This window comes from Diadema setosum, chromosome 12, assembly GCF_964275005.1.
Source record: "Diadema setosum chromosome 12, eeDiaSeto1, whole genome shotgun sequence".
NCBI classification, from domain to species: Eukaryota; Metazoa; Echinodermata; class Echinoidea; order Diadematoida; family Diadematidae; genus Diadema; species Diadema setosum.
The window spans coordinates 23,187,152-23,210,031 of NC_092696.1; the positions used below are offsets into that span (position 1 = coordinate 23,187,152).

At 38.3% G+C, this 22,880-nt stretch overlaps 1 protein-coding gene across 1 annotated transcript in view; it reads left to right on the plus strand.

The window, feature by feature from the left end:
* Positions 1-267: 267 nt before the first annotated feature.
* LOC140236365 (uncharacterized) overlaps positions 268-22,880 on the plus strand; it is a 119,570-nt gene continuing 96,957 nt past the window's right edge. Inside the window, exon 1 of the mRNA XM_072316321.1 lies at positions 268-547. Within this exon, the coding sequence (XP_072172422.1) occupies positions 268-547 (280 nt within the window). The remainder of the gene's footprint in view (positions 548-22,880) is intronic.

Genomic DNA, 22,880 nt, shown 5'->3' on the forward strand with positions numbered 1-22,880 from the left:
CATGGTTAGATTGTGAATTGTTCTTCGGCTGTGGGAAAGTTGTTTACGAGGAGGAAGAACGATCGTTCAGCGTTCAATCTTAGAAGAGGATGGTCTCGTGACTGGGTACACTTTATTCGTATTATGACACAGTTCCACAACTAACTCTACACACTCCTGAGGAAAGAGCTACCGTGCGAGTGATAGCTAGTTCATCGGGATTACAACTATTCGGCTCAATTCACTTGTTATTCGGCCACGTTGGAAGGAAATACATCACAGTTTCCTATGTACAGAATGATTTTTAACAACACCAACGGGCAAATGCCCGACGACCTCATGTCGACCTTGCACCAAAAATTGCCGTATGTGGGACTAGGCACGGGTGACGAGGGCCCCGGCGGACAACACCAGCTGCTTCACCACCAGCGGGCCATGTCGGCAGGGGGACTCTCGGCCATGAGTGCTATGGCGGCATCGCACCGCGGCATCATGAGCTACAACACCGAACACTCCATCGAGGGCATCTTGGGCGGAGCTCGGTCGCGCTCGCTCAGCGGTTCGCCAGGTAAGATGCAGGCAATGTCAACACTTACCCGCTCACATACCAGCTTCCTCACCCGTTTCCTCCCCAGGGCCCACTGATCCATGCAGCCCGAAAGCCGGCTCAACCACGGCAGAGTTCTCTTCCTACAAAACCTACACTCCTGTTGCGACAACTTGGTTTCCTTTCTCCTCCTTCTTTCTATGCAATTTCTTCGGTTGTTGTACCTTGGCCGTCTGTTCTTGGTCTGTCATCATTCACTACATATGGTATTGTTTTGAGTCGATTCGTGCTTTTGGCGAACGTCTAAATCTCCACTCAGTTCATGATGAAATCGGTGCGTAAGCGTTTCTGAAATCGCCAAACTTGTGTTGTTTACATAACGTTACAGATTTGTTCAAGCACCTATATCTAACTGCAGAAATGCATTCAAGGAAATTAAATTTTATATAGCTCATGCGTCTGTTTTTCTGGCAGGGAAGTACCCAATGGTGCTCTTCCGGTTGTACGGGATCTTCACCGCGTGGTTACGGGGCGCTACATGCAAGATGATTATCAATCGATCGTAGCAAATTGGGTTCTGTGCTAGTTAAGAAAAATTGTGATAATTCTGCTGATTAAAAACAATCATCTCAAAGAGTATGTATTAGAACGTAACAGAATATAACTCAACAGCACAGATGGAGCTATAGATGTAATAGGTGAAACTGTAATTACAATTAAAAGTCTCATTGCAATTTTCCTATGTCTAGACAGCTGCAGGCGATTCTTACAACCTTCTCCGCCACTGGAAAAACGAGTCTGCCGTGGTCAGTTGGTCAAGTGAGCAATCAGAACCTTTTTTAATCCTTGTACATAGATATATGAAGAAATTTCAGTTCGTGCCAGTCATACTGTTGCCAGTATCAACCTTCACACGCACACAGACATATTCCAGTAAAGTCTAAATTTACTTAGACGCCGTGGAGTTCAAACAGCCACATTGAATTGAGCAATGTTTTTACCATGACACCTTTTATTTTGTTGTTTTTTATGAACATGTATGATAAAATCGTCAGTCAAAATCTTTTTAGGAAGTAATTCTACATTCAGATCACTTGGAGTAAATTTGATCATTGTCTTTTCTTTTTATTGGACCGCTAAGGCTCACGTACATCATGTTAATCATACTCGAGGTTACACACTTAGTTTTGGCAGACAGCATGTCTCGTAATATGACTAAGAATATCTATGAATATATTTATCAAGAGATAAATATCTTTCATAAAATCTGAAGCTAAGAGGCATTATTTCGTTTTTCATCCCTCAGTTTGTGAGGTACTCTGACAGGTGTGAATTAGACAGCGTTTGTTCCAGATCATTAATTGCCACTGGTAATTATCTGGATTTGGCTAGATGTAAACAGAGCTTGTTCTTTCTCCATTGCGCTTAGCCACAAATATTCCATTCATTCATCGTATCGGTTTATGGACTTGTAGTTATCGGTCTCAATAATTGATTGCATTCTGTTACATCCTTTTCTATTGTGTTAATTGATAGTGCTTTGATTTTGCTTTGTTTTTTATTTCTTGTTCATACATCACAGATACGTATCGTCCATTTTAAACCTATAAAAAAAATAAAGGTTCGATTTTTCACTTGGTTCCATAGTCATTTGTATGTCTAGCAGGATACTTTTAGTCTTCAGTTTAATTTGGTCCTTTAGATGCAACGGACAGTGCATATTTTCAAAGACAGAGCTTTTCTGTTTTTGTAAGCATAAATCACTTTAATTCATAAATGCGTCTGATAAAAAAAAAAAGAAGAAAAGATTGTGTGAAAGTGCCAAAATATACGAACAAGAGTTTTCCACATACATATTGACCTCTTATCGGTTATTTTCAAGAAGGCGAGACCTGATATGAGAGGTTTGATCATGTGACAGAAATGTGGTCGTTGCTATTATGAAGCGGACGTGTAGTGCTGGAAGTTTCTTGAATGATTATTGACGAAAGAAAGATACAATGAATTTTTGTCTGTTATGATTCGTCCATTATGCTTTGGCGATGAATGCCTTGCCCTTTAAAATGTTGTCAACGAGCAATAGCTTTATCAGTCCCACCCCCACATCCCCTTGTAAATCTACCTTCATTAGCCCATTTCCACCCTCAAAAGAAGCTCAGCCCACCCCACCCCACCCCCACCCCCCGAAAACCTGACAAAGAACAACAGAAAAGGGAAGAATAATGAAGGAAAAGGGCGGGACAAAACAATAACATTCTAGATTGGTAGACTAAACACTCACATCAGTTTACACAGGTATCATGGTGAAATATTGCACAAAAGATAAGATTGCACAAACTTGTTATTTCCGGGCAAATTATTTCTTGTATAAAAAGAAGAGGGAGATATATCACTCGCCGTTTGACGTCATTATAAGAGGCGAACGTAAACAGGTGTTTGACTGCTATCATATTATTTTACACGTATCAACTTCTCATTATGAGATGATGTTACACTACTACTGTGGTAACTTCTCATTATGCATTTTGTTTTGTTTGTTTTGTTCTGAATTGTTTTTAAGCCATATCAATCGGTTGTTGTTGTTTTTTCAACACGAAGCCAAGGAAACATCATTTCTCCTTTCTGCTATCATGTTGCTCGCTTCCGTTTTACGTTGATACCGCGACATCGAATGGTTACGATCATAATCATCATTTTGATGACATGTTTTTGTGCATTCGAGCTGCTTATGTGACCCAAGTTATGAGCGGACACAGTTTCAATTCTTCTACAAGAGCGATCATGTCAAAACGTTTTTTTTCCTCGGGTTGAAAAGAAAGTTGGCTCAGAGTGAACTGCTATTGTATTGGTTGGCATCCGTTCAGTATTGATTGTCAAAATGCTGGCTTAAATGTCTCCGGTGAATTTGACAGCTCTCGACGGCGCGCTCCATTCCTATGTTCAATATCTTGGCAAAGTTTTATTGTCTAACAGTTGCCGCGTCCTGAAATTAACCTTTCATGTCTTCCTGATGTTCGATGGGATAAAATCAGTGTCGTATTACGCAGTGATGGGCTAAAAATCGTTGCTATACCAGAACTTTTAATCATCTATCCTGATAGTGATTTTGAAAGCAAGAAATGAGAGAAGATTTGTAAACTGCTGATCACTTTCCTCATTGTGAAAGAGGAATTACAGTCCGGTTATATGTTAGTGTGATTAAAACGAGTAAAATCTTACTTGCACAACAGTAAAAAAAAATTGATCAAAATCGAATAAAAATTAGAAAAGTTCTGACACTGTGAAGTGTTGCTAATTTCTGCAGAACAGTTCTCGTGTAATTGATATGAATATGTAAATGGGTGAGTTGGTGATGTCATCACCTTACAATTTTCCATTACCGTGTACACACAAAAAAATGCCAAAAAATATGACGTATATTCCTGATTGGATAATTTCAGAATAGTGATCAGTTGAATATATCAGGATGTAAGATTTATTGCTTTAGAATGAAAAACTGGAAATTTAAGAATCTTATGCACAAACTATATTGCAAGTTGTGAGGGGATGACATCATCACTTCACTATTTGCATATTCATACTGGCTGTTCAAGAACTGTTTTCTTAAAATTAACGGAAGTTAACTTCCTTTTTTACATCCGACTTTGATCAAATTATCATTGCTGTGCTAAAAAAAAAAATACTCCTTTTCATACCATTTTTCAACTGCACTGGAACTTCCCATAAGTAGACCGTAATTGCCGCTTTCTGTACTACAAAACAACTGTCTTCGCAACACATTTATGTCATCATATTCATCCATATGAGGGGTGCAAAGAAAAAAAAATAAAAAGCAGTAGCTATATACATGCCGATAAATTAACATTGTTGACATTATTCTGTGTTATGACATCATGCGATTCTTTACAAAAACCCTGAATGACTACATTTTATAAGCATTGTCAATGTAAATGCACTGAGGCCAAAACAGTAACTGGGATAATTATTTTTGTGGTGAAAGTCATGATAACAGCACAAAAGAATCAGAACCTTTAGAGTGAAGTTTTTCATGCCACAGCTTTATTTCTTAATGTGCCTCTTTGACTTGGTGTTTATATTATCAGATGAGTTTTCTACTATATTTTACAGCATACTTTGGAAATAAACGTTCTGTCTAAACCCCTCCCCGCTGTTTGATATGCACTGTATCTTTTTCTCAGTCACAAACAATCACGCATTTTTTCCTCTCCATTTTCTCTCTATCTCTTTCCCTTTCTCTGTTTCTCTACATATCTATGTAACTCTCTTTCTGTTTTAATAGAAAAGTCATACATATTTGTCGTGCGTGAGAAGGTGGATGTCATATATGGTGAAAACGCGATCGCTTCTCCAAATAAGCTATGTTGCACACTCATGATAACGACATAGCCACTACCATCGTGAAATTTGCAGTACATCATTTAAAACTGTTATTGAGGCTTTTTCACGAGCTATGACGAGCGATATGGACAAAGTCCTACTCGTTCTTTATCCTCTAATTAATATGCTCTGGAGGTTTGGAAATCGCATCTGCGCGCGAGCTGAGCGAATTCGCACACCTGAATTGGAGTGAACTTGGATCTGGCCTGCAGTATTGTTTCAGATTTCTTTCACATGCCTTGCCGGGACTAGGTGGTGAAACGGACAGAGTGCAGCCATCCCATTCATAATTCCTTCCTCGTTTGATAGGCGTTGACATGCTAGCTGTATGGGAGTATGCTGTTGGTGTGTTTTCAATCATAGGAAGATAGAAAACACATATCACCAAACTTGAAATCAACATGCAAAACACTATGTTAATCACTACATTGATAAACATATTATAGCACTTTCATTTTGTCAATTGACGTCTAAAATGTGAATTTATAGATATAAGCCTTTGACTTTCTGCAGGAGTACTTCCCTAGGAAGTTTTCTTTCTTTGCTGTCGCAACTCCGCATTACCAGAGGTTCGTAGCACGAAATATGGAGTCTTATTCCTCCATCTCGACGAGTGCTCGAGGCGTTCAGGTTTCATCTCCCACTGTCCGCCCAGATCTCGTCATCACAATATGAGAGTGAGAGAAAGAAACAGAACATAGATATATACATAAAACAACCATTGCGTCGATTTTCTTGCTACTTTACCCTGGTATCCTAGATGGGATGTGATTTAGGGCCGAATCCCTCAGGTCGAAGGTCAGTAAAGGTCTGTTAAAATGTTATTTAGCAGCAAGAACTTCAGCGTAATGTAGTATACTTTTGTAGCAAAGATAGACTCATTTGGAAATTTAATGAAATCAGGGGATGAAAGGGTAAGGTCAAGCTCAAAGTTCACTGAACTTCACTAAAACTAAACGCCCGTTTTCCAGCCAATATTGTGAATGGAAGTAGATAATCGAGTATGACCAATGAATACAAAATTGGGTATCTGGTCATCAGTGCAAAGAGGGGATAAGGTCAATCTTATAGGTCAGTGGTCAAGAAAATCTCTCACCAAAGTAATTGAGGGGCCATACTTGTTGCGGAATTGTGTGATTAAGCTATATAGGCATCCCAGTCGATTGCTGTGATGATGCTTCTACGTTGGATGTGATAAAAACGATCACTAGGCCTACATTGTCTGTAACGAACTTGGAAGCAACGTTACTTCGAAAAATTTCACTTTTTTTCTTTTCCTTTACGTTCTGTGGCGAAGATTTTTAGAATGACATATATGCCAAATATCACCTTCATGTATAGGGCCTAAATGGTATCGATAGCTCTTTGGGTTAGTGTCAAGTTGTGTATTTGGCACGAACAGAAGACGTTCAGGCACAATTGAATGAATGAATAGGATTATGAAGCTGTTGAAAGTACCACAGTTTTTTTTTTTCGAAAACAGGAATTCTCTGGCTCTGAAAGTTTGAAAAAATATAAAGCTTAATAGGAGAGTTACAAGTCCTCCTGTGGCCACTGAGCTACCAGATATATTATGGACATCTTCAAAAGCAAAATTCGCGGGTAATAATGTAATAGCTTTTTATAGTTCAAGTCAAATGAGAAGAATATTCTCTCTCAAGCAGATTTGATTTTGATTTAAAACTTATAATTAATTTTGACCGTTGTAAACGCAAAGGAAACAACGGAAAAAGAAAGAGAAAGTAAACAGTGATTTGATTTAGTGTTCCCTTTAAACGATTCTTCATATTCTTTATCCATTATCGAGAAATGCAGAGTGACCACCCTTCTCCACCTTACAAAACTGAGGAAAATGACATGTCCCTCTTAATTTGTTCACCATAATTGTTACAACCTTATCCAGCCATCTTCAAAAACTACTTAGCGTTGCACAGAGTGTGTACACGTAATCATACCTAATATATGACAAGCAGTGTTCGTGATACGAAACACGCCTGTGCATCTACTCTGGATGGAAGAAGGACTAGGCAAAAAGTGGAAGAGAAAACGCGCCACAATGTTCTCTCCATTTTAATCCGGAGTCGTGCCTGAAACAAGTTGTGCGTGTCCATCTACTTTGAGGCCGGTTGTTAAATCGATAATTGCCGTCGAATTGGGAATGATTTATGATTTATAGAATCTGTGATTAGAATTGCGTCGCGGATGTCTCTACCAGGTTCTATTACAATTGCAGGAAGAATGGCGATGGTCTGTTACATGGATATCTTGGGTAGAAACTCAAGAATATTGCACCCATACCTAATAAATACTTCTGAGATATACAGTATTGATTGCATGGTCTCCTGCTATCGAGGGATGTCTCCAGAGAATAAGACAGCACAGCACTGGTTTATACGACGTGTAAATAAAAAATAATTTCAGACAATTCGCTTCATCTGACTTATTTCGGTGTTTGTTTGTTTGTTTGTTCGTTTTGGGGTTTTTTTTTGGGGGGGGTTTTTTAGTGTTTGTAACAATAGTCCAGTTTTATATAATGTATAGCTGTTTTCCCTTCTAAATCATGACTAAGTCAAGATTAATCTATACCACTTTTTGGAATAATTTCCCTCTGTTCGTAAGGCAAGCAGCTACAGTTAATGAGTTTCAGGTTAAAAACTCATCGTCTTAAAATTGTTTATGCCGCTTAAGTTTGAATTATGTATGTCCTGCCTATTATTTTGTAATGCGCAGTAGAGTATATTATTATAGCAGTTGCGCAGTATAAGTGTCTTTTATTGTTGTAATTATTATTGTTTTTATTGATATTATTATCATTATTATTATTATTATCATTATTATTATCACTATTTGACCGTGCGGTTATAAGTTCTATAATGAATGTTTCATTTTACCAACTTTATACTTTAATTTGAATGTGTAATTTTGGGATCAAACTCTCCTTTATTAAATGAAAGTGTGCTCTTTTTACCCTTCTTGAATCTGGAGAGCTTGTATTATCTAAATTTGTGACAAAATCTCTTAGGATAATCTCTCTTTTTGGTGCTGTATCATGACCATCAGTCAATGGATATGATAACTGCATACTTCAAGTTAAATTGGCTCCAAAGTCATGCAATGAATATTCCAATCTGAAACTCCACAAATCTTGCATGACTGCCTCCTTTCAATATTTATCATCAAAATAAATTTCACAAGTTCGAGTTTTTTTTAACATGCTTCATACACCCATAATATTTAGTCTTTGGCTCAGCAAATGTTATATTGTTTTGATCAAACTGTGATATAACGTGTTAAATTTAAGTTTGACATTCATTTTTTTGGGGGGATGGATATTCTGAGTTAAGATCCAAACAGAACTTTACAATGTGTTGCACTTTTCTGTAAGATTCCAATATGTCTATATATGTGTAATGATCTTTTGGCCTGCATGGTAATATATACGTCTTGTCCTGGGCAAAGCGATGTATGCTTGTTGTTGTTTTTTTTTTTTCAAATTTCTTTCAATGTTTTCCTTTGTTGTTGTTGTTTGATTAACTTCAATAAAGTGATGATGACAAATGAGTCGCTATCAGCGTATCACCTATTGTGTTTATCTCTCCATCCATTTATAAATGGATAGAGAGATAACCACATGATATTACATGAGAGAATATTCTCTCATGTAATATCATGACTATGTGGTTATACAAAAGCCATTCAGATACGTGTTCATCTCATCTTTCACCGGTTTAGTGAAATAATACAGTCACAGTAGGAATGACAGAGGATTAGAGGTGTGTCAGTGAGAACAAGTATAGAAGAAGCGATGGGAATGATAATAGTAGTCATGGTATATCAGTAAATGTTGCAATTGTATCATAGAAGTAGTATAACAGCTGTAGTAGTGGTAGTTACAGTTGAAGTAGTAGTAGAGTAGTGGTAGTAGTAGTAGTAGTAGTAGTAGTAGTAGTAGTAGTAGTAGTAGTAGTAGTAGTAGTAATAGTAGTAGTAGTAGTAGTAGTAGTAGTAGTAGTAGTAGTAGTAGTAGTAGTAGTAGCAGCAGTAGTAGTGGTGGTGATGGTGGTGGTGGTAGTAGTAGTAGTAGTAGTAGTAGTAGAGGTAGTATTTATGGTAGTAGTAGAAGTAGTAGCATTAGCAGTGGTAGTATTTGCAGTTACAGGGTAGCGGTAACAATGCTGACAGAAATAGTTTGAGTGTTACTAGCAATTTGGTATTAGTAATGTTGACTGTTAAGAAGCAGGGCCATGACAATGATTCGAAAGACGATGCACACAACACACGTGTCGACAAGGACCGTCGTCAGTTCAATAGATCAGTCCGTACGGCAACACGATTCGGTTGCCAACGTGACTGCACACGATCGATAAGGCAGTATGTCTGGTTAGCGTCAAGACACAATATAGCAGGAAAGAAAATTTCATTATGATGGATAATTCTACGTGCAGCGTTGGCCAGGCATCGCGTCAAATCACGCCGTGTCTCACACGGTGTATTCTTAATTTTCGGCAAATCCTCACGTAGTGAAACGAAGGTCAAGATTTAGTCACAGGCGCGTCTTGGCGCGACACGATGCGCTCTTTTCTTAGCGGCCGGCGTCGATTGTTGGCGATACATGAGAGTTCATGGGTGGGGACTTGCGGTTAGCGCCCAAAAAACATGAATAACCATGGCACACCGCGAGCAGAATGACCGCCAGATTAATTTGGCAACTTTTTAACCACAGGTTTCATGATGTAAGATGATGGTAACTTAATTGATGCACAGGATTGTCACGTATTCACACCTCTTTGGTGTCATGATATGTTATTGTTCTTTTTATTTACCTTTGTCATTCACCTTCGTTGACGACTGGACCAACCACATGATGTTCAAAACAACAAACAGTAAGGCTTATCAATATTTTTCGCCCATTCATGGCCTATTAGGGCACATAATCAAACGATGGCACCCTCCGCTGATAAATATAGTATGTCGGTTACAAGTGCGTGGGACGATATTAATTCGCACGCCAGCAATGCATGTTTTGGTTACTATCCCCTTCAGCCATTCAAACGCTTGTGGCAATAAAGTTGGTACGACAAATAAGTGGCAATAGTATTAAGTAGTTTAGATAATGGTGATGCACAAGAGGCGCCTGCGGCATATCATGATTTTCAGATCACTATATTATACATAGAATCAAACCCGAACCTACACACAATGCACTCACTCCAGACGCGAAGGAGCATGCTTATTAATATCGCCAGCCATGTATGCTTCTCATGGCAAAGAAGCAACACTTGACTTAGGTACTGAGAGCACATCCCTACACCTGAGTAGAAAGAAGATATGTTGATAAGGCTCGAACCTGGTCCTTCATATCGAAGTATCAGAGGGTTAATCCTCTTGAGGAAGAAGCCCCAATATATAATGACGCAAAAAAGAAAAAAAAAATCTAATAAGTTCTGCAATATAATTCATATGTGCAATGTATGGTACGGCCTACATCTTGAGTATTTTTTTTTTCTTTTTCACACTTCTTTCATTCTGATTTGAAAATTACTGTACTATTTAAGCTGAAAGACTAAAAAACTTCTATTGGAAATAAAAAGCATGTGTTCAACTGTGGCTATCTCGAAGACACGCACAAAAAAATGTAAACTTTACATGCTCCTCCCCCCCCCCCGAAAAAAAATAACACTAAATAATAATAATAATAATGATAATAATAGTAAAAAAAAAAATAATAATAATAATACACTGTGACATCTGTCTAGTGTTTAGTAGTCGGGAACTCCCCTAAACCAAAACATCAACAACCGTTTTACAGGATTTTCTCATACCAAATAAAATCGTATAAGGTATCATACCCATATCTGTAATGTAATGCTACTTTTAGGTATGAATCATTTTATTCTAACATTGTTTGTCAATAATCTTGGCAAATATTTGCGAAATCAATCAATCCGCGATTGATCAATCTAATGACAAGATATTGCATAGTGTTCAAGTGCAAAATTACATAGACTTTGAAAGGTTTCTGTTATGGAGTTATGGAGTGCGTACATTGATTGTTGGTTTATTCTTCGTTCTATCTGATTCTCTGTCCTTCTCTTGTTCTATCCATCTCTTTGTCCATCTGTCTATCCTGATAAAACTCTCCATACCGACCGTCAGCTGTTTACTTCGTTCACTCGTGGAACTTGATGAGTCCGCACGAAGCGTCAGCTGAAAATGTCACTACTGCTGATAGATGGAATCAAACGAGTGATTGTCTACCAATCACGTGACCCTGCCAGACATTCGGATGCGACTGTTATCCGTTTGTCAGGCTCGATCCTCTCCTCTTTGACTTTTTTTTTCTGCTTCCTCCCCCCCCCCCCCTCCCCTTCTCTCTCTTCTAAGCTCTCTCAAACTCTTTCTTTCTCACCCTAGGTTACGATTTTGGCAGCTTTTCCCTGTTTGCAGTTTTTCTGCCTTAATTTCAGGGTCCGATGGAAAAAGAGATACTCGTTGAATAGTAAACAGAGTATCTCTGTTTGGCAGATTCGCATCAGTCAATGCTTCTATTCATGGCGATTCGGTGAGGAGGGTGGGGGCGAGATGATCTATAAGGTTTGTTCTTCGAACAGAAACTTTCGGTATCATGGCCGGGGCGTTGCCAAAAAAGGTGCGACACAACGAGTTTAACTGTAACTAGTAAACCATCCAAGTCGGTCTAAATAGAGGCAGCTAGAGTCGCGTCGTCAGTATGGCTGATGATAGGTGACGTGGGAAAGTCTATGAAGTTTACAAAGTTTTTGAAAGGACCTTTTGACCCACTACTTAAAATAGCACTCTTAAATTCGTCGATATCTGGTTACGTACGAAGCACACAGAGTAATAAGTATTATTGGATAGTACTAAAAGATCACACTTTAAGAAATGAAACTAGCTTCAAATTCTCGTTTCTATTCTTTTGTAAAATGAATGAGATTTCTTCAAACAAACGACACGCACTTTACATTCTCTTACAATTTTGCCACAACAACTATAAAACGTAAATGGAACGATCTCACATATGATTTCCTTTCTTTGCCAATGAATGTACTGCAGGGTTCATCAGAAGGTAGACTCAACTTATGACTGTTTATGGGGTTGGGGTACCTTCAATCCCTGTCAAACCCACCAGTTCCTGAAACTGGTTTTAAAGATTGTTGAAAGATTCCCTAAGAAAATGAAACCTTCCTTTCAGTCCTTAACTTGTGTGATAGACCTTATAGAATTTCTACTTTGTGAAGGTAGTGATGAATTTGATGGCGTGGGTTGTCTCTGTATTTATGTTGATAATGGTATTGACAATAGGCGTCATCATCACTGTCATCATGCAAATCACCGTCGTCATTCAAATCATCATCATCATAACCTTAACCATAATCATGGTAATAGTTCTTGATAACAATAATAATACACCTAACAACATAAAATACACATTTTTCAAATAGCAAGAAAGGCGGTCCTCATGTATTATAATGTTAAAACTTCTCGTCCTCTGCTGATAAAAAGAACGAATATTTCGGTTGGCATAATCGCTCCTCCGCGAAGAAGTATCCAAGAAGGGCTGATTAGGTAAACGTTACGTTTGAAACCAGTCAAACAGTCAAATGTGTGTTCTAATGAGACGAAAGCTTAGTTACTTATAAAATTCTTGTTTGGATTCCAGCTTGGGTCGTTTCTGCGATAGATCTACAAATCACGGGTATGGCCACACGGAGAATTGATTTGCTTTGGTTTTATTCGATTCAACAGTGAGTGTCGATTTCGTTGGTTCGATATTGCTCTCGGAATTACCGAACACATCATACAATGTATTCAAGTTCCACAAAGATTGCACTCAAGGCAAGTTGGTAGAAGTGGTCGGGAAAAAAAGTGGCCTGTGATAATTTTACTAATCTGGGAGATTACAACATAGGCATCTATTTCTTCCCTCGTTGTCATCCTTACCCTGGTGAAATCAGCAAAGCAACCGGGCGAGAGTCCCGGGGGCCCTCGTGTCTTGTATCGAGAGCCTTCTGATTAATCCTGAGGAACATCGGATGGACACGACAGGATTTGAGGTTAGGCCATACGTCCTACGAGGGGTAGTCAAGACGTTTAAAGGTAGAATTCGTCGATATCTGAGTTATGAAAGAAGTCAGACATAACATCTCATAACAATTAGAGTAATCAGTCATTGAATGATAAGAAAAGATGATTCAACTATCCTAGAGCCAGTGGGTCCAAATTCCGTTGAAATTGAATCTGGCAGTTTTTCCGTGGTTCTGATCTCTGTGCAAAAAGAATCTTGGAAAAATACTTGTAAGAACAGCCAAGAACAGATACGGTCATAAATATGATATTGTAGATTTTCAACCATTTAAACTATATCACAGCTCTGAAAACATCCAGGAACAGACTGGTTTGAAGATGATTTGCTATGAAAATATGAACAGGAAATTTCTTTCTTGACGACAGAGGTTCTCACAGCCTGCTAAGAGTGTTCCCTTTTGGGGGGCAACTTTCACTTTGCTCCACCTATCTTTCATCAACCTTAATGATAAACCTGCGTTTGTACAGAAGATATACCGAGAGTTTATTCAGGGTGATCACTTTCTCACTTTGGTACACTGAAACATTAACACGGATGGATGGTCGGCTTGAGAGACGCCAAAAACATAGATGGTCAAACATTTTATATCCCTTTTAACTAGCAATTTGAAACCTTAGTTAATCAGTTGATTACTCAATTAGTTTGGTCTAGATTCGAATACTCGATTATTGAATAAAAGTGACAAAAAAGAAAGAGATAGACATCATACAAATCCTCCAAAGCTAACAGGTGTATCGACAATCATGCAGCACCTCATTAATATTCACATTTCTGATGCTATAATGCAAGTTGAACGCTGCAGGATATGTACCTTTAAAGATAAGTATAAAATACCTGAATACAGTCATGTCTGCAGTTTTCTAATTCATAATTAAGTACACACCTATTGATCAGACGTCCAAGCACTGATATACATATACACATATCACACCTTTGTACATATCATATAACATAATGACACATAACACATAATTGTATATACATGTATTTATGTAGGCCTAGATATACATATAAAGAAGCAACGCATTTATTTGAATAATAGAATAGACTCATTGTAAATAGATAACTTTATATAAGATTCAGAATTCTTGCAAAATAACATTGAGTTGTAAAACCAGTAATTGTCCTGAAACCGAAATGTAAATGGATAAAAGCAAGGATAGATATCACCAGTAGCTGTGACTAAGATTTCTAAAAAGACATTACATTGTAAGAAATAATTTGAAAAAATACAATAGAATTAATCCCTTAAGCAAGCCATGCACACAATGCATGAGATGACAAGGTTTTTCCCTTTAAAGTTGAGGAAGAGACTTAAACACTGAGTCACGGTCAGTTCTTTCGGCCTCAGGAAGCCCGTAGGTCAGTCTTGGGGAGTGACCAACACGAATCAGCACCGAGTGTTGGACACTGACCAGCAGGTTCAATCAGTCTCCCCGTCCAGCCGTTTTCGAGATTTAACTGTATGACACTTCTCGGAGATACGTTCTTCAGATTAGTCTTAAGTATTGTATATATGTATATAATAACAGCAACAAAGGAAGGGAACAAACTCCACACTTCAAATCTGCAAATTCAGTACACATTTGATAAAGAAAATGTTAAAAACTTAACTTTTTCCTCAGTTGTAACGATTTCATTTATTTATTTATTTTTTTTTACGTTTATACATATATGTATCTTAGGTAAACGTTGTGATATAGTTGATCTATGTATCGCGTATCTAAATGCCTGGTAATATTAGTGATGATGATGATGATGATGATAATAATAATAATAATAATAATAATAATAATAATAATAATGGTAATAATAATAATAATAATAATAATAATAATAATAATAATAATAATGGTAATAATAATAATAATAATAATAATAATAATAATAATAATAATAATAATATTAATAATAATGATAATAATAATTAGATATAGCTTAAGAGGGAAGCGAGAATGCGAGACATGTATTCCATTTCGACTTTTTCTTTAGACCATCTCTCCTTGCCACTCAAAGCAACTCATCGTTTCAGCAGTCAATCATTAGAATACAGACGAGTATTTGGAAGACAACTGCGCCATAATTAGTAGATTAGTAGAACCAGTAACACCATTAAATGCGCCTATTTTACCCCATTTTCTGCTTCGTCATATCCATTTTTCTTCCGAGTGAGCTATTTTAATCCATTCTCCAAATTACCAATGCTAACATACACCCACTCTCCCAGGGCATGTTCGGGGGTGCTATACATTTTCTTGCTCAACCTCTAATTTCTCGTCGCGCGTCCCGTCCTTCCCACATTCGGCCAGGAAACGCCTCGGACATTTGTCCTCGCTCATCTTCTGAATCATCCCTGAAAGCAGATGTCACCCACAACCACTCGCGGCGTAGCCGCATTGTCTGCCTTGCGATGTTGTCTAGGGTCGAGTCACGCCACGTCGAGCAGCGCGAAGTGAGTGGCGAAAACCCAGGGGTTGACCTCAAGGAGAGGGGCTTGCCCCCTCCCCCCTCTCTTCATCTCCATCTTTTTCCCTTCTTATCACAACTCGTAGGATTACCTGGGTGTCTTAGTTTCGATCATGCACTAGCGGCGATGATGACATGAATGTACGTCTTCTTTTTTTTTCTCAAGATATTCAACTTCTCCGTTCCCCCCTTGAATTGCTCTATAACGTTCACCATTGCCTCGGTAGTTGCGTGGTCCTGATAGCAGTACTTGAATAAACGCATTCTACTCTCTCTAAAATCCCAAATGAGTCTTGTAAAAATCAATAGCCTTTTTTGTCTTTCATTTCTTTTCTTTTTTTTTTTCTAGAACCAAATAAGTGACATGACAATTAACCAACTGAAATTTATAAGTACTGATACCAATATTTTACAAGCCCCATCATATCCAAGCTTGAAACTAGCAGGTCCGTTCGATACTTTCCCTTTAAACGAAGACATTTGAATTGCAATGTTTCTGTCGATTGGAATATGTCATGATAGTACCCTCGTGAAATTACCTGTGCTCACTATATGTTTTCGTCACTGTTGTGCTTTAAATATTTTTGATAATACAATTGAATAAATAGCGATTCTTTGGAACCAGTCTTCTTTGCCATGATTGATGATTATGTAGGAATTTAGTCTTCTCTATCATTGTCTATTGCGACATAGGTATGAACTCCCCTTCACCAAAATTTGATATGTTGGTTCAGAAAATATCTGTGCAAGATTATCAAGATGTTATATAGTGCATTTGGACCATTAGAAAGACGATAGGTAGAATATTGGAATGGTTTTTCGAACAGTCGTCTTGTCACTTTAGTAGGGTGATGGACCATGTTCATATATTATGTCAGATCTAGCGTTGTATGTTTCAAGGGAAAGATTTGTGAGAATAGTATGTCAGAAATCGGAAACACAAAACATTTTTCTAAAGATTAGGTAGCTATCAAGAGCGAAGCTAACCTGACATGCGGTTGGAGAGCTTTGGTTTATTGGACAGCAATAGGCGTCAGAATTAAGTTTGTCTAAATATTTTGTAGAAGTTGTTTGTTATAACTTGTACAGAAGATGATCCTGAATATTCAGTACATACATACTAACATCTCTAAAGAAATGGCAAATTACATTTATTACAAACCTCGATTAATTTACTTGCAGTTGAAAATGGGTGACAGTAATGTTATCACACTTACCCTTTATTTTCTTTCTTTCCTGTTGTTGTTAGTCGGAGCTGAGCTTGTTGGCGGTTACCTGTGTTGTCTTTTACACACTAGTGTGCTCACAAGGCTATACTCTTTTCTAGAAATGTTGTAATTCATCAAACTATTAGGTATTGCTTGTATTCGCACGCTGTAGTTTGCAGTTTAGTTAACTCTAACACCTGTAAAGGCATGTTCCTACCCCATCCCTCAACCTGCATCATTGACAGGGCTTGTTTCGCCCCTCTGATAGTAGAGCAGGTGACTCCTAGGATCCGGCTGGCATTACGAGTCGTGCCACGGATCATGGACTAGCGGTGGGACGCATCGCGAGCTGAACGCTGTCATCAGCCTCGCGTCTAAATATATGGGATTATATTGCCAATTGATATAATGGGTATAATGAATTGTAATTAAGTATCATTAGGGTCGTCTTGTCCGATATCGTAAGCGATTACACGATAATCCGAGGAGACTAGGGCGATCGAAAACGGTTCGCACAATACCATAAGGAATTCGGTCAAATATCAATCTTTTTGGCGATCTTTGCTGAGATTTTCTTGCAACGTAGGCCGAAGTGAATTAGTCACGGTCTTATGAGCAGGTAGTATATGCATAAATACGCATATGTCTTTATGTATCAAACGTTTTGTCAATGATAGCATAATAAGTACAGTATACCTACTTGGACTGAACCATTAATTCCCTTCTGTCATTCTTATGTGTTCATTATCCTTAACTGTTCAAATGAAGTATAAAGGCTAATTTGATACCTTACACTTACCTATTCATCTAGCTATCTAGCTATCTACCTATATCTAATATGTATATGTAGAGATAGATATAATCATGTGTAATATATACAGAGAGATAGTTCTCAATTTACTTAGCTGATGATTCGATGCGATTATCCGCCACTCTCATCATTTTGTTTGGGGGATATTTTCGACAGAAATAAAACGACAGTAATGATAAACACGTCTGTCTATCGTGTACTCCGTTGTGGTTTCCAAAGTTTTCCAAGTTTTTCCAAAACTCAAATGCTCAAACTTTACGTTGGAGCTTTGAAAACATTTCAACAACATTTATCTTTGTCACAATTTTCGACCACAGAATATCAATAATGGATTGAATACTTGAGAGAGTCCGTTCAACTCTATCTCTTAGAATATTGAGAAAGGAACTAACATTTTGATATCTTTTCGTGTGTGATTAATATGATATACAATTTCCCTTAAGTAGAATTACTTGTTTTACGAATCAATTGTTTCATGGTATTGATGGGAATGAGCAATTGATTTAGGAAAGAAACAAAAGTTGAAACGACTTCCATTACAGACTAAGAGAAGAATAATGTATCAGTATTAGTAGTGAATGGAAGTAGTAGAGCAGTAGTAGTAGTAGTAGTAGTAGTAGTAGTAGTAGTAGTAGTAGTAGTAGTAGTCACAGTAATCATAATACATATTTCGTAATTTTTTATTAAGACTCAGGTGTATTGTAGCCAGACACTGTATTACACACGACTTACAGACTTATTGATCAGCTGTATGAAACAAAATTGTATGAAACAAATTGAAGGCATACAGTGTGTATAAAGGTATGTAAAATTTCCCTTTACTCTTAGGTCTGTATATTTAACAGTAAATTACGTACATTGCACAAGAAAGATTTTTAAAAACAATTTAAAGAGCGTAAAGAACATTTTACGTAAATATTGAAAGTAAGAATAAACAGGTGAACCTGACTTGCTGTCAGCCATTCTTGGCAACCAGTCCTTTTCGCTAAACCTCCACTTGTCAAACCACAGAGCTGGAACACAATCGTTGCCACTTTTATCATGTTTATGAACAGTTTTCATTCCGCCTTGCTAGTTTTCTGTTTGCCCGGGTGTGTTTGTCTGTGTGTGTGTGTGTGTGTATGTGTGTGTGTGTGTGTGGCCAGGGTAAGGGACAAGTAAGCGTAAGCATTTGTAGAGAATTGCTATTGAATTTTATAATGCAAAACGTTGACTCGGTCACTTCGGTCAGCTGGCAGTGTCCCTACTGGGTGACATTTGCTTCCTGCTAGGGTCTTTGAAGTCCCTCTCTTCTGTTCCCTCTCTCCTCTCTCTCTCTCTCTTCCTCTCTTTTTTGTCTCCACCTCTCTCTCTCTCTCTCTCTCTCTCTCTCTCTCTCACTCTTCATATTCCTCTTTCTTGACATTCAACTACCAGTCTTTCAGTTGACTCGTATTTACCCTATTTACCAGCAGGTAATTTCAGTCGAGGCAGTGATAATGAAGATGAAAAAGATACGACTGTAGACCAATGTGGTATAGAAGAAGGAAAAAGCCGCTAAAGTATTCTTGAACAGGATGAAATGGTAATAATTTTTGTGTAGACGATGTGAAATATGGAGGTGGAACTTGAGATGAAAGCGCCAAAGGAAGTGTAACTATTCAAAGCTGAAACTTTTAACTACTCTTGGTCTTTTCCATCTGCCGTCCTGCCGCGGTGAGAATTTTGCGGCCGGCCTGTTTACAACCTCCTGCAACTCCCTGGATAAAGCGTGCGCCAACCTGATCTTGACACAGAACGCAGGAACCTTGTTTTCTTCTACGGGATAGCGTTATCATAACCAGATGTAGTATGGGAATGCATCCACGGCCTGCAAAAAAGAAGAGAAAAATATCATCTGCCATTCCCTGTCGGATCAGAAACTGGGACTGCATCCTTGGAAACCATCCTAAAGCGTGATGCGAGACGGATCGAGTCAAAGCGGGCCTGGTGGGGTGCAGATGAATCCTTCTTGTTGTGGGTTTTACTTCTGCTTCCTTCGTCCCCGCAGACTTTGTTGTTATTGTTCCTCTTGTTATGCTTCTATTGTGATGGTTGATATTGATGCTGTCATTGTCGTCAATGTTATTGTCGAGACCTTATACGACTACTACGAGATCAGAGTGGGCATTTTGTACAATAAATCATGCTGAGTATTAAGTATACTTTCATAATTGGTATTCTGCCCCTTCTCTCTATTCCAATGTCTTAAAGAAATCGAGCGATGCGCACACAAACAAATGTTAACGTCGTTTCATACCTGGGCCCTGTTTTATGAAGAGTTAAAATCAATCATAAAGTTGATTTCAACTGTAAGTCTATGGCAGACTGTGTAGTAAGGAAATTTAAAATCGATTTCATCTTTTGATAAAACGGGGCCCTGATCTATTTTTTAGAACATCGGAAAATACTGCCCTCTGTTATCACATTGGTGCCTCATTTGTCTTCAAATCTTTCCAGCACAGGCAATATCCTGATAACGCCTATTTGTAACATACATTACTATGTTACAGCTCGCAATTGGTGACCCTGAGCCCCAGACCTGAGCCAGTGGTGCCTCATCAGTGTACTTTCCCTTACCAAAATCTCACCCCCTTTTCCCGGGGAACCTCAAAAAAAAGGTATTCACTGCGCCGTCTGATGATAATTATGTAATATGTCATCAAGCTCAATTTTGTTTTAAACAACATTAGCATGATATATAAGGGGTAATCACGTGACTTTCTAGTGCTATCTCCTCTGTGTAAGCTCATCATCATGAGAGCAGAGTGTAGTGTGATAATGTATACAAGGGCATAATACAGAACTTGTCGACTTTCAGTCAGCTTGATCAAGCTAATATTTCCTCTTTTTTTTTTGGGGGGGGGGGTTGTTTTAAAATAGACGAGGCGCATCCTGTCAACGTACTTTCATTTCATCAATAACAAGCATAATTGTCTATTAACTCTTTATGTGCCATTGAGTCGAATGTGCACAAATTTCACACACATACCATGGACAGGAAATAAATGTGACTCACAAAGGGCACATAGAAATGATTCAACGTAGACGAAGTATAGGAGAAATGTACTATTCACCTCTTGCTGGTCTAGTTCGATTCTGTCTCGTATATATCTTCTCCAATCTCTTCAGCTATGTCGAGTATAATTGGAAAACAGTGTAAAATGATAACTGGTAACACAGAATTCAAATGTTGGCGATCAATGTCTAGCAAACAAATCGGTTTCGAGTATCAATCAAAGACTCACACACGTCTAACAAACTCGAACTATGCTTACAAAAATCAGATGACCATCAATACATGAAACATTCCATAAGAGCTGAAGTTTCAACACACGAACATACCAGCATGCACTTACACCCCAACTATTTCATTACAGATATTATTAATATGGACGAATTCAAAGCTAATCAGTGAACTTTGGGTCAACGCGGAAGTTAATGAGACGACAGTAAACGACAAAACTTTCAGATTCCTTGAAAGTTTTGTTACTATCCTAAATGGCGCACACCCTGGGGATGCCTCCTCCCCTTCCCTTCACCCCGATGTCCCTAACCTCGTCCATGATATCGACGTGTCCCCTCATGTGATCTTGCATCATCCGTTACCATGGTTACGAAGTAGTTACATCGGTGTCATCACGGAGGTCCTCATTTTCTTTCTATAAACACAACTCATCTCTCCGAGGTCCCCTTGTTTTCCTGTGTTCGTGTCAATGAAACGAGGCTCGTAAAACGACCACCCATATTGATATGAGCAAACGGGAGGAACAGACCGAGGGTTTGAAAAAAAAAATGGAAGCATCCATTTATCAATTTTGATTTCATGTTCTCCACAATAGCGCGGTCGAGCAGTCAAGAGCTGAATACGATATTTCCGGCGAGCGGGTAATTCGCAATCATAACTCATCGCCGTCACATTTGTCACGAATTACTGCGCCGTGCGAAACGAACACGGAGCGATGGCAACATGTTGTAGGAAACCGTACGACTGGCGGGATTTGTGTCACAATGCCGCCCTCAATAGATAATCGTACAGGGGTTAAATGTCACGTGATCCCCAGATAGGAGAATCTTTGCTCGAAGAGTTGCGTGACGAGGTGCTGGGATTTCTTTTCATATCGACAGTGTACCTCCTTTGCACTATAATCATTCAAATCTAGCCCTAATCGAACACTGCGTTACTTAAAGGGGAGCCTGTGAAACTGCCACCAAATTTGGCATGCAGTTTGAAAATGCCACTCGATTAACTCATCAGAAGTTGATTTGAGCTGATTTCTTAATTTAGCCGAAATTTCTTTACAAATTTCAGTTCATGTCTCTTGAATTACGTATTAAATTGCTTTAGAATTGCTTGATACTGGCCTCAGTTTATAAGAAATTATTTCTTGCTTCCAGACTTGAACTTTTATCAATTGTATGATTTGTGGTATTGAAGTTTGCACAAGACCCTCCTTGGCATCAATCAATTTCTTACTATTGTGATATTCTGCAGGTAGAACATCAATCACAGGATAGCTTATTAGCGTACTTCACATATCGTGGGTTTATCAGTGATTATAATGGCAAAAAATAGAACACACTGGCATACTAAATTAATAATGTATTTATTACAGAATGTCATGTTTTGTGGAATATCTGTGTATCGCTGTACATTTGAACATACATATTCTAATACGATGGTAGGAAGTTACAATAGTCACTATCGTTCTCCAGATATTCTTGCACCACGCGTAAAGAAAGAAATTCTTCGCATATGAATGAAACGATTTGGTTAAATTTGAGAATGGAACGACGGTTTTTTAAGTCTGACGTGACTTGCATGTGAGAGCATTCAAAATAGTGAAGATTTCTACTTTAGCCCTGTGGAGAGGTCTAACTTTGGTCTATTCAAAAACTCGTTTTCGTTCGTGCCACAAGACGTGAGCCCATAAACCATAAAAAGTTTCGACAAATTGTTCGCGTTATGCGTGTTTAGAAGCCCATTCAAGTTCAGCATTGATTTCACAATAGACAGCTCTTGTGACTTGATAAGGTCCATGATATCCTTGCCGCTGAAGATTGTAAAAATCAAATACAGCTGTACATACTTAATCTGCTAGTCTTCACTCTGTGCTGATCAGAATGGATCGACTTGATCAAACGGAAATCAACTGTCTGGTATATGTGTCCATAATGCGGTGGAAAAAGTGCATGTGCTCATGTTTTTCAAAATAACCTTATATTTGTTTGTTATCCAGTTGTTGTTTTTAATTGAACTCATATCCACACAGCACTCACGGAAAAAAACACGCTTTGTTTTGCAGCTGGACATGCTGACAAAGAAAAACACCTACTCACACAATA